Source organism: Podarcis pityusensis (assembly GCF_964106645.2).
Source record: "Podarcis pityusensis genome assembly, chromosome: 10".
NCBI lineage: Eukaryota > Metazoa > Chordata > Lepidosauria > Squamata > Lacertidae > Podarcis > Podarcis pityusensis.
In genome coordinates, this window is record NC_138035.1 from 53944326 (window position 1) to 53957287 (window position 12962).

Sequence of the window (12962 nt, forward strand, 5' to 3'; positions counted from 1 at the left end):
AGCTAGGCAGGGTTTCCTAAACTTGGGTCTCCAGCTGTTTTTGGACTACAAATCCCACCATCCCTAGCTAGCAGGATCAGTCAAGCACATAATGCAAAACCATGGTTTTAGCAGTAAGTGCAAAGCAGCCTTTTGTCTAGCTGTCTCATTCTCAGGTAGAAAATAAAGGTCAGGTCATTCATGAATGTTACTTTCAGTCAATCTTATTGTGGTTTTTATTTTGAATATAACAAATAAAACAAACAAAAAGACCATGAAACTGAATACCTGAAAAGGTAACTGAATGTAGAACTTGAGAAATCAAAATTTAAAAAGAATCATACAAAAAAGCCACATATATTTAAATGATCCCTTTATAGAACAAATTCAATAAAAAACAAACTGAGTGGTAACAATGGGGAAAAAAATAAGAGCAATGTTATCCATTTGCTGCCAATAAACTCCTTTAACACTCTGGTTTAGCTCAATGTTAGTGAGATTAGCATTTTTTAATCCAAAGGAAGCACAATGTATCCAAGAGAAATGTTTCATTTTCAATGTTGAGAAAGTTTCAAAGCACTGCTAAATAAATTAGAACAGATGAAAGTGCAATTGTATGAGAAAGGAAATGGCTTCCTCCTTTTGCTGAGATCATTTATCTGCTTTTCAATTAGATGAAAACTATTTGGAGAACATTTGCACATTCTAGGAAATGTGAAGTATAAAAAGGAAGCAAAATGAAATGTAAAGAGCCAAGCTAATCTCTGCACAGAACCATGTCATTCTCAAACAATATCAAAAGAATCACACAAAATGTTGGGTATCAGTAAATCATGTACATTCTAGTTTATTCACTCCATTCAGCATAATGTGATGTAGGTTGTTGGAAACTATTAATCTGGAATCAAATATGACATTTCGGCTGAACCTGCACTTGAAAATAGAAACCCAGTAACACTTTGTCAGGGTAGGAATATTCTCCTTGAATTCATCTGGGCCTGCTTACATGTCTAATAAACGTCATATATTAGTGGCAAGTCATTCAACTTGTTCAATGTCTTCCTTTGCCTCAGATTCTGACATCCCTCAGTTAACTGCACACGTTTCATTTCATTTTGGAATAAACAGCACTCCCTGACTTTTGATCATACTTCCATCCCAGTATAATAGTTGTGGGAGAAGGGGGCCCTGATATTTGTTACTATTTGTGCCGGACAAACCTACAGTTGCTCTCACCAGCACCTCTTCATTATCTCTCTGTGCAAACATCTAGTTTAGCAACATAGGTATCTGCAGGTTATTACTGCCATTGGGGTTGGCTATGCAAGAGAAGAAATTGCTACCAATAAATTCCGGAATCTGTAATACCATGATCTATGTGAGAGAAAGGTTTGTTTAGTGCAGAAATAATATTAAATGGCTGTTTTCAGCAAATGTTCTATGGCAAATTGCCTGGATATGTGAATTGCTCTTAATGCATTAAATAGTGAATACTTGTTTTGCAGTGCTTGACAGGTAGCTAAAAATAATATAACTTTCCCTTAAAAAAGTTAATGTAAGAATTTGGATGTGTAGTCACATTTATACATGTAGTCATGGTTATACATACCTACTACCATCCTTGCCTTGGGCTGCATATACGCTATACCTTTAAAGCACATTTGAAGCACATTTCCCCCCTCAAAGATTCTAGGCACTGTCGTTTGTTAATGGTTGCTTGAATTTGTAACTGTGAGGACTAAACTATGGTGGCCTATAATTCTTTGAAGTGGAACATGTGTTTCAAATGTGCTTTCAACGCACCGTGTGTCTCAGTATGTGTTCTTTCACGAAGCGGAGTTTTGATATAATTTGATAGATGACAGAGAAACTTGACACTTGAACTTCCACATGGAAAGTAAACGTGTGGGGGTGTGATTCTAGTTTACAGGGATTTTAGTTTTAAGATCTGGCAGTTCTAGCAAAGTGATAAAAGTATTTGTGGATGGTAGCTTTTATTTAAATGAATAGAATGAGCCAAAATCCAACAGCTGGAAATATTTAAAAGGCAGTTACAGTACTCATATCATCTCTCTCATATGGGCACTTTTTTCAACCCCTTCCAGTTTTGCAATTTAAAATGATTAAGGCCAGATTTTGAAGCCTCAAAGAGGCAAGAACATATATTCTTTTCCACAAACAGCCTTTTGTGTTCCCTTACATAAAGAAAGATAATGTGCTTCAGTCTGAGGAGAGAAATGTATTTCAGGAGATCGTTACCACCTGATTAATATAAGTGAAGACAACAAAGCTGGTCTGATACCAAGCCAACTTTGTTGAATTCAACAATAGTGAATTCAAGGCCCTGCCTATCTTTGTATCATTTTTAAGTGAGGCCATTACAAACTCTGATGAAGATATTAGCTATGATATCCAAGATGAAACATGATGGCTTGGATCCAGATTTTGTTACTGCTTATCGCAGCAGAAGTGGAGTTCCACAGGGGGTGTTCCACTGGTAGAAAGGGGGGAATATTTTTGCTGAGCTTCCTTTTCCTATAGCCCTTTGCATCCTCCAAATACCTGTGCCAGAGCATTAGAAGGAATTCTAAATCTGTAATACCATGATCTAATAGAGAGAACAGCTTCTGAACTGGATCAAAAGCTTTCCACTGATGGAAGGAGTCTTTCTGCTCATGGATGGCTAAGATTTGGGTCCAACCTCATGCCTTGCCATCCGAAGAATACTGCTGACATCAATGACAGTTGTTTCCATATATGCATCTTGTAAGGTTGCTGTTCTAAGTACATGGAATTCCAATAAAAAAAGCTATCAAACTTACATTCATTTAAGCATTCCTGGACTGCTACTAGCTTCCTGACCTGGTTCTTTGCTTTGTTTTAATTTCAGTTCATTGTTATTTCTGGAAGCCTGAAATTTATCAAAGCAACGTATGATCATAATTACTTCCTTTTATATATGAGTGCCAAGTGGTGTGCTGAGAATACATTAGGAATTTAACAGTAAAAAGCATGGAAACTGTGCCAATTTAAATAAATTTGTGCAAGTGCGCAGACAAACCAGTCTCTCAAGGACATGGTCATGTTTCATAACTTTCATGGAATTCAGATTCAGCTCAGTAACAATTAACACTTTTGCTGCTTTTTGTTTTCTAATGAGGTTTCTAAACCCTTTGCAAATACTTTAGTTGCTCGGGACAATGAGCAAAGGGAATACAGCTACAAAAGTAGCAAAGTTTCTTCAAACAGTAAACTGTTAAAAATAAAAATCAGTCATATTTTCTACGAGTTCCCAGTTCTTATCATCTTTGGTTCTTAAATTAAGATCTGACGAGTTTGAAGCCTTGTCCTGTGTCCAAAACTGTGGGAAGAAACCAATTCATCTTAAATCTTTTCAAACACCTAAAGCAAGCTTTGCAAACCCAAAAGATATTAAGACCACAGAACCAGTTTGCCAGATGAATCAGTGGGTAAGTGATGCGTGGGAAATATATCATCCAGTGTTTGGCAACATCACTTTCACTTGGCAAGTGCAATGTGTAGTCACTCCACCGCTTTGACACGCCATACATGGCTTTCACAGTACGCCCTTTTTCAAACCAGCTGATGTCGTTGTCAGGATTACAGTTGTATTCAACCCATTCTCTAGTAAAATCACCAAGGTGCGGGAGGTCTGACTCTTCTGTGTCTACGACTTTGGCCAGTTCTGCTCCTTGAACTGCAACATACTGGTCGCTGACTTTTCTTACTTCTTTAACCCACGGCTGAGAGTTCTCACAGTCCAACAGTATAATAAGCCGTGAACAAAAAGAGCCATTCTTTTCTCTCCACCATTCTATAAGTGTGTCGAGTCGTAATGCATCACCACCTGTGGGGAAACCAGAAATATAATTGTTGCTGAAAATGAAACATTCACATGGGAGCTTAGCTTCTAACACAGCAGGTTAGGATGTAAAATACTTGCGGAACACATTTAATTTCCACAATGTTCTCATATTCAGATCAATTTCTAGACTGGTTGCATATGAAAAGGGTGCCATGCACGCTGGATTGAAGCTGTGAATGCTGGTGAATAGAGGACCCAAGCTATCAACTGTGACAAAAATAATAATTAAAAGAATAATTACCTCTTTGGGACCAGAAACTGAAAATATCCCTCCAATCCTTGCACCTATGGTTAATTCTGATCATAGCTGAGAAATTCATGCTTTTGGCACTAACTTAGTAAAGGCATTCAGGAACCACTTAAAAACTCACTTCTGCTTAGCTTTTTAATCCCTTGCAAATGTCTAAAAACTGTGACCCTTCACTAAAAGTCCATGCATCTAAAATGAGCAAGATGCCTTCGGCATGACCAGGTTTCCATGCTCTTGCTAGGAATTTCCATTTTGATCCTAAAAGAAGCAGCATGATATATAACCAGAAGTAACTGGAGCAGCCACCCTAACTCTTAAGTAGCAGAAGTGCCACTCGTGGGAGCAGCTGACTTTTAATTAGGAGAGATGTTGCCCTAGGGCTTTCATCAGTTCTTTTAGGAGCTGGGATAAAAGAAGAAAAACAAAACAAAGCTCTGAACTCCTCAGTTGCGCTAGTCTAGAAAAATGGTCAGCTTCCAGTGGAATTTTCTTATTTAATTAATTCACAAAGTGCTACTACCTTGTTTAAGAAACAATCCATGTACTTTTGTAAACCAAGAAAATATTTAATAAAAATTATTTTAAAAAATAAATAAATAAAGATTCCAGTAATTCATTTGTAATGAACAAGATAAATGGCAAATCTCCCTTTGTTTGTGCATTTCGGGAACTGAGTGAATGCTATCAAGTAATATTGCTAAAATATTGATGTTCTGGGGTCTCTCCAATAATAGTTTCAAAATCCTGAAAGAACACTGCTGATTATATTCAGAAGTGTTTCTGGGCCTAAGTAAGGAAACACTACTTGAAAAGCACACACGTCCCGCCCCCCCCCCCCCAAATCATGTGCTGTGATCAGAATCTTTAAATAAAACAAACTGTCCACATACTTCTCTTAACACAATATAGCTACTTCCTGCTTTCTCTATTTGCTCCAAACAAGTGCTGTAATTCTAAGCAGAATACATTATTATACATGCACATTTGAAGAGGTGGCAGTTAAGCAGGCAGTTCCAGTAATGGACAAAGCTTTACTGCCCAAACCTTGATGCTGCGTTCAGTCAGTGAACTCAACTTTCCAAGCTGTTTTGCTGCTCATGGTTTATTTATGACTACTTAGCAGTTTATTTTACACACCACTGTTAAACTACCAAGCCTCCAACAATGAAATAACATCATTAGACAAGTCCAATACAGTAAACCTTCCTTAAAGATGTCATTAGAGTCCTAAGTCTATGCTGCTCTGCTACACAGAGTTATTCCTCAGAGGATCCTGTTCATATTTGAATATTAACTTGATGTTTAGATTTTCATTCTCACCAATTCTTTTTAATCTTCTCCAGAGGTAGGAGACTCAATACACTGTCTTGAATCCAAAGAACTGGGCATGAGCTGAAATTCTCTTACCTCCCCTCTCCTGCAGGATACATACCGTTAACGACGGCATGTTCTACCTAGCACAGGACATCAAGGACTGATAAAAGTGGCACACTTACAATATCAGCCACTCTTCAGTTCTGAATTCTGGTTGTATTCAAAAAGCAGGGATAGACTGTATGCTATGGTTTTCACTGTGAGAGCTAAGTAAACTGATCAAAATCAATCTGTCACTGGTGCCCCTTTCCTTCTTCTGACTATGCCATATTTTCTTTAATGCAAATTCTGTGAAGTGCCTAAATACAAGCTTCGCATATGACTGTCAAGGAACTTCTTCCTGTTCCTCCGTTATCACTTTCTCTTGACATTTTGATTATAACTGCTCTGAACTTTGTGTTAAGCCTCTTCAGATAACAGCAGCAGCATGGAGTGCTTTTAGTCAGCTACAACTAACTGAAATTGAGGCAATAATCTTGCACTCCTTTGCAATTTCCAGTTTTGACTATTGTATAACAGACACTAGCTTAGATTCTTCAGTTATACTACTGCAGGCCCATTTCCATTAATGCATCTGCAAAGGTGGAATAGTATAAAATTGGGAAAAACCCAGAAATAATACAACATGAAAGAAGAGCAAATAACATCTCACTCCAAGCTGTTTGTGCTGGTTTTGTAGTCTGGAAACTCTTCTAAGAAACTAATAAGGGCAAAATTCAAAATATTGTGGTGTTTTGAATGAATATGCACCTTCCATGGCAACTTTTCAAAAGGTGTAATAATTAGTTAAGATTCCATATGAAAATTTCTAACACTTTATAAATCAAATGCACAAATGAGATTTTAAAACCCTTTTCTACTCCCTCTACCTTTGATCTACTCATAGTATTTATGATTCAAATGGATTATAAATTTCATAAATATCAAGTATCTAATCTTAAGACTTAAATATTCTTAAAGACAAAGAAATCAGAATTATGAAAAGCTTCAAACGTAGAATACCTGCAAGTGCCCATTCTCCAGTGCTGTGAGAATGGCCACTGTAATATAACACATAGGTATCATGTCTGGGTCCATCAGGGGTCCGAAGTTCAAGAAAAGATTTTAACTTAGAATGAAGGGTGTCAAAAGAAAGTCCACTTGTTGAATAATCACAGCCGTAAGTCTCTATCATATGATACGCAAAGAACCTTTGGATGGCATTAAGCATGCCAGTGGATCTCAAATTTAGCTCTTGTACATGCTCAGGTGGAAGCAGTGTTGCTTGGCCATCAGGACTAGAAGAAGCAGAGGGGAGAGAAGAAGAAAAAAGGAGAAATTAGCTTTGGTCATTAATGGAGGTAGTCCTTATGTTGCAATAATGGAAGTTACTCCTGTGTTACGTTGTTCACTACCCACAGCTGAGCTTTGAACCACTTCACCACTGTGCGGACTTACTTAGTTTAATTTAGAATGTTCAGTTACAAGTGTCTTAAAACAGGTCTCTAAATCACTGAGAAGATCTGTACTACTTAAACAGTTCTCATTTAGGTGGTAAATAATCCTCTATGAAGGTAAAGGTAAAGGGCTAGAGTCGGACACAACTGGCCCGTACGGGCAGGGGTACCTTTACCTTTTTTAAAGGGGCCGCTGACCATTAGGTCCAGTCGTGACCGACTCTCGGGTTGAGGCGCTCATCTCGCTTTATTGGCCGAGGGAGCCGGCGTACAGCTTCCGGGTCATGTGGCCAGCATGACTAAGCCACTTCTGGCGAACCAGAGCAGCGCACGGAAACGCCGTTTACCTTCCCACTGGAGTGGTACCTATTTATCTACTTCATGCTTTCAAACTGCTAGGGTGGCAGGAGCAGGGACTGAGCAACAGGAGCTCACCCCGTCGCGGGGATTCGAACCGCTGACCTTCTGATCAGCAAGTCCTAGGCTCTGTGGTTTAACCCACAGTGCCACCTGCGTCCCTTTAATCCTCTATTACCTACCAATTTAATTAGCTGTCTGGTACATGCTTAACTAACTTAACTGGTCTTATAAACAGAGTTCGGGAGGTGATCACCCACCCTGTGCTCCACAACCATGATGAGCTTTACCCATCCTCTTCTTCTCCATGTTCACTCCAACAGCAACCCCGATTCCACAAAGATGAGGTTGCACAGCACAGCGCACACAGATGGATGCAGCTTTATCCTTCTGTCTCCCTTACAAATGCAGAACTGAAGTCCCTCAGCAGGGTCTCCAGGACACAGCAAGGCCTGGTCATTTGCCCAGGGGCGTTACACCAATTAGTCTTCTCCCTGCCCTACAAAAAACCCTCTCTCTTTGTTCTCATAATGTTTAGTGTACTTTCTTATGGGGCTATCTGTTTAGCCCATTTTAGTGTTGGCTAAGTTTTAAAATCTTCCTGGATGTTTTTAACTGTGTATTGACAAAATATACTTTTTTCTGACTGATGGTCGAATAAAAATGATGATGATGGTGTACTTTCTTATTAACAAATGTTAAGGAGGAAAGGCAGACAAATCATTACATCCACACACATAGTTGTTTGGCTCGTAACTATACTCACAGGATACTCCTGCCAGCAAGCATGGGGAACCCTATGCTTTCCCTATGCCCTCTGGAAATCTGCTCCTATGCACTCTGAAAATTTGCTCCAGAGGGTTGGGTGAACTTCCAGAACATGATGGGGGTACTTGCAAAAAACTCCTTCTGCCAGTGGACCCTCCAGTGGATTTAAATCCCTTCTTTTCACAGAGGGCACCTGAGGAGCTAAGTCAATATATTTAACTTTTCAGAGTACCATTAGGACAAAAGACGGGGAGGGGGAGGGGGGTTTGAAGTTAATCCAAATCTAAGTCAACAAATTAGTATTTAGTACAGTGGTACCTCTGGTTACGTACTTAATTCGTTCCAGAGGTCCGTTCTTAACCTGAAACTGTTCTTAACCTGAAGCACCACTTTAGCTAATGGGGCCTGCCGCTGCCGCTGTGCCACCGTCGTGCGATTTCTGTTCTCATCCTGAAGCAAAGTTCTTAACCAGAGGTACTATTTCTGGGTTGGCGGAGTCTGTAACCTGAAGCATATGTAACCTGAAGTGTATGTAACCCGAGGTACCACTGTATTTAGTTGGTGAGGGAGAGACTGAAGTTGGTCTAATAACTTCACCTAATAAGACGTCTGCATTAACTGTTGACTTGTAAGGCATAATACCTGCAGAAATTGGTAGGAATCACAACTGCATAGCCAACACATGTTCCTCCCAAACAGTTGCCCAGTTCATGAAATAGTCCATGAGCCATGGATTCTAGTGGCAAGACAATCAGAAACACACTCATGAAGATTCCATTGAATTTCTAAAATAAAAACAAATGCAATCATTAGCTATATTATAGCAATTAGCACATATAAATGAAAAATCTGTAATTCACAATTTTTCCTCAGCAACCCTACTGTAAATAGTTCAGTATATAAACTGTAGTGCTAACAAGATTACTGTGTGGAAGTATATAATGGATTGCATGAGGCAACATGAAAACAACCTTGAAAATAGCAAAATATATTGATTTATTGTTGCTTATTAGAAAACTTACATGCTACCTTTCCAGTTCCAAAATGAAATATTCATGGTAGCAAAAATGGTAGCATTGCAAACTTATTGTGGGATAGTTAAGAATGACCATATTTAGCTTCCCCCACCAAGGCTGCAATTAATGTCTATATGGAAAAATGAAGGGCTCTTGTGTATGCACTCTAAAATAAAACTAGCTTCCAAACTATCATACAAATTGTCATTTACTTTATGTTGAGCATAAAGTAACATCATCTGGTGTCTTCATTCCATTGCTGTAAACTGGCCACATTTTGCAGTTCATCTAAGCCACGGTGGAACAAAATAATGATGATGATGATAATAATAGTAATTGTATTATTTATATGCCACCCATCTGATTGGGTTGCTTATTTGGTATGTTCAGGGACTCTACTACACATCAGATGCAGGAACTTGCTACATGCCATGAATTTTGATACAAAATCCCCCCATTCTAAGAGTAACAGAAGAGGATGTAAAACCATTATAACATACCTGCCAACATACAGTACCCAAAACTGCTGTTGAAAGAAGGCTAAAAAATACAAGTTGCTCTGAAATTAAACAAAAATGACGCATTCCTTTTGATGCCATAACTCTGTCAAGGCTGTTGTTCTCTGTCCTGTGTGTATAATATATTTTGTGGCAGTCATTTAATTTTGTATGAAATCCCCAGAGAGTTATAAGAAAAATGATGTGGCAGACCATCCAGAAAATTCCAAAAATGGAAAAGCCAGGTATCACAAAATACCAGACATCCAAATCGCCTAGTTTCAGGGCTGAAAGAATGAAATAAATAAGTTCGATAAGGCCAACAAAAATGACTGAAAATCTCCGGCATACTCTACCACGATACAAATAGGGTTTCCAACGTTCTGTAACTGAAAGTCCACTGAAGTAAATGTCAAGAAGAGGATCCGTTATTAGACAGCTGAAAAAGCATCCCAAGGCGAATGGGTTCGTTGGTATGAGTAGGGATGGAAAAAATAGCCAAGAGGAAAGGACTCCAAAGATTACCAAATTTGGAATTGCCAGGAAAGACTTCATCCGTAAGTCAATAATCAGCATTGTCAAAGCCACCACCAACAAGATAATACTCATGGATTTTTTGACCAGCATGGTTGTGCTGGCAATTGCAAATCCAACCAGCTCAAGAAATTCAACTGTTGTCAGCAAAGTTGGTCGATGATGAATACAGCCACATATCCTCTGCACGAAAGCAAACAATATTCTTATGATTATGGAAGACAGCAGCAAATATTTGGTTGCTGCTTCTTTCACATCATTTTTAAAAGAATCATTATCAAGAAAACAGAGAAGGCCAAGTAAAAATCCAAACCAAAGATTAGAGAGACTTAAACTTGCTGCTTCCATTGAAAAATAGTAATAAAGTATACTGGCAATTCCAAGAACAAAAAGTCCCAGGATAAAAATTACAAGTATTAATGCATCTGCTGTCTGCTCCCACCTGACATAAAGGCCCATACATATTGCAACCAATAAATTAATTCTGGCTAAATAGCCCAGATACCGGACAGATGAGTGCATGTTCACTTCTCGGTTTGCCTCATCTAGTCTTGTCATTGCTGCATAGAGACAGTGGCTAACACAGTAACGCAATGATCTACACATGTAAGCTGACTCGTAGTGATTGCATTCAGTTCACAGGAAATAACTGTTTGAATTTCCTAAAATAAACGTGAAGCAAAAGCAGCCTCCTGTAGCGTTGCTTCATCAATAACTGCCAGGGATTACTGACGTACTGAAAGAAAAAGAAAAACCACATTAACTTCAAGTTACACATTTTAAACAAGTTTACAGATAAAGTAAATAGGCATGCTTATATAGTTATTATCAGTATTCAAATACTTAATATTCTAATTTTGGTATGATACATTAACAGTAATGCAGATCATATGTAAATCTTGTTTAAAAATATGTGCTCACAAGTGGCACCTACTTTAGATTCTGAATCTACAAAAATCCATGTTTTAAACATTACAGGAATAAAAAGTTGAACAGCCAAGTTGGTCTGAATGACCCAACGTGTCTTTTTCCAGAAACTGAAGCCTCTTTCAGTCTGATGGACTTTTAATGTTTTACACCTAATTTTAATGTTGAGTGCAACACACGCACACACACATATACACCCTTCCTGCTATTAGGTTTATGTGTTTGTCTTATTTATCAGATTTCACCATAAGATCCTAGGGCAAGTTACAACAATATACAATATACATTTGTTATAAAAACAAACAAAACCATTACAATAAAAATAAGTAAAAATAAGTAAAACCATTCCAAATTGAACACAACCAAAGACGTGGTCCCACCATACAATATATCTTAACTTCAAAGAGGTGCATCCCCAGCATGCAGTGAAAGCACTACCATGAGGATGCTAGACTCACCTTTGTGGTGAGATTTATATTGATTTCCCCTCCTTTTGTTTGCCTTTGTATTTTTAAATGTGTGGATCACTCAGAGCTCAACTGGGCGGCAGATTATATATTTTTAAGGTAAATAATGTAAATCTGCGTAACCCCTCCTTTACTGTTAAAAGTGCACACCTTGGCAGGCATAGGCAAACTTCGGTCCTCCAGATGTTATAGCCTACAACTCCCACCACCCCTAGCTAACAGGACCAGTGGTCAGGGATGATGGGAACTGAAGTCCAAAACATCTGGAGGGTCGAAGTTTGCCTACGCCTGCCTTGGAGTTTTGATACCATGCCAAACACGCTCCCCCCCCCCCCCCCAATTCCTCTTTCTTCGTTGAACACCGAACCTGAGAAAGAATTCCGAAGACTTCGACAGCTCCATTTTTGGAAATTTTCTAGAGGGAGCTTCGCTATTGTTGCTTCTTGAGTTCTAAAAGACCTGGAGAAGAGCCCCTGTTTCAAACCTGAAAAGAAGAGGGGGAAACTTCCTTCCTGAGTAAATTTTTTTCAAAAAGTGACGTCGCGCCAGGTGCGCTGGGATGCAGGGCAACCTGGGCGCGCCTACGCGACGTCTGATTGGCTCCCTCCCCATTCACTCAACTTTCTTTCCATTCCCTCTCTACAGGCCTCTTTCCAAAAGTCTGAGCTAGTTCAGGAACCGCTTGTGGGGCGGGGGGCGGACCTTGGGGGAGAAACCCATCGCAAGGCCCGGACTGGAAAGATAGAGAAGAGGAGCGCCTTCCTTTCAGCAAACGGACAGGAGGGAGAGAACCGTCCCCCCACCTGCCCAACCGCCACTTGTAGCCGAGGCTGGGCAAAGGCGCCGCTCACTTCTGAGGGGAGCCCCCCCCCCCCACCAAAGTGTGAGGGATGGGAGGCCGAAACCTCTTGTCTTTGCCCAAGGCACCCTACTCCGCCTCGCCTCCACGAGCCCCATTTACAGCCGGGTGCCCCCCACCCCTCCCCGGCTGTCCCTTCACAGCTGAACTCACCAGCCGCCGCCGCTCACTCCGAAAAGTTCTCCTCCCGCCGCCATTTTGACGCTTCCTCCCCTGCCTGCCGCGGGTACGGGGAGCGCGAGGGCTCAAAAAGGCGACGCGTCCGGAGGGCGTTCGGGCGGGAAAGGCTGCTGACAGACAAGGAATCCCGGACGCCAGAGCAGCTTCTGAGCTGAGCGGCGTCGCTTTCCCACCCGCGGACAACGGAGTCGCCTCTGTGGGACCCTTTTCCAGACGTCGCTTACAAGCCCTGGAGAAGATTGCACGGGGGGAGACACGCCCTGGCTGTGTTTGCTTTTTTTACAGGCGTCTCCCGCTGCAAAGGGAGGCGTCGTTGTCCTGGGCTGGCAGCGGGCGGAGTGGCTCCCCCAGCACGGTCCCCAACCTGATCAAAACAGGGGCTTTCGGTAAGACGTCGTTGGCCTCTGGGCATGGGCAGAGTGCCTTCCAACT

General features: G+C 40.5%; 1 protein-coding gene across 2 annotated transcripts; it reads right to left on the bottom strand.

The window, feature by feature from the left end:
- Window positions 1–335: 335 nt before the first annotated feature.
- TMEM168 (transmembrane protein 168) lies at window positions 336–12914 on the bottom strand. Of its 2 annotated transcripts, XM_081024128.1 has the most exons (6): window positions 12504–12914; window positions 11859–11975; window positions 9567–10833; window positions 8693–8835; window positions 6492–6766; window positions 336–3847 (listed from the first exon to the last, which is right to left on the bottom strand). In XM_081024128.1, exons 3-6 carry the CDS (start codon window positions 10701–10703, stop codon window positions 3300–3302), a joined length of 2103 nt encoding a protein of 700 aa, XP_080880254.1. In that variant the 5' UTR covers window positions 10704–10833; window positions 11859–11975; window positions 12504–12914; the 3' UTR covers window positions 336–3299. The 2 variants fall into 2 exon arrangements, with proteins under 2 accessions (XP_080880254.1, XP_080880253.1); XM_081024127.1 differs by lacking the exon at window positions 11859–11975.
- Window positions 12915–12962: the final 48 nt, after the last annotated feature.

Bases quoted from the DNA above. Each gene is read 5' to 3' on its own strand.
- TMEM168 (XM_081024127.1), bottom strand. From the start codon at position 10,703: ATGTGTAGATCATTGCGTTACTGTGTTAGCCACTGTCTCTATGCAGCA. The intron at 6,767-8,692 runs GTATTATGCCTT...TGCTTCTTCTAG, and splicing joins ATTCCTACCAATTTCTGCAG to TCCTGATGGCCAAGCAACAC. The intron at 3,848-6,491 runs GTATTCTACGTT...GTTTCCCCACAG, and splicing joins TGGAGAATGGGCACTTGCAG to GTGGTGATGCATTACGACTC.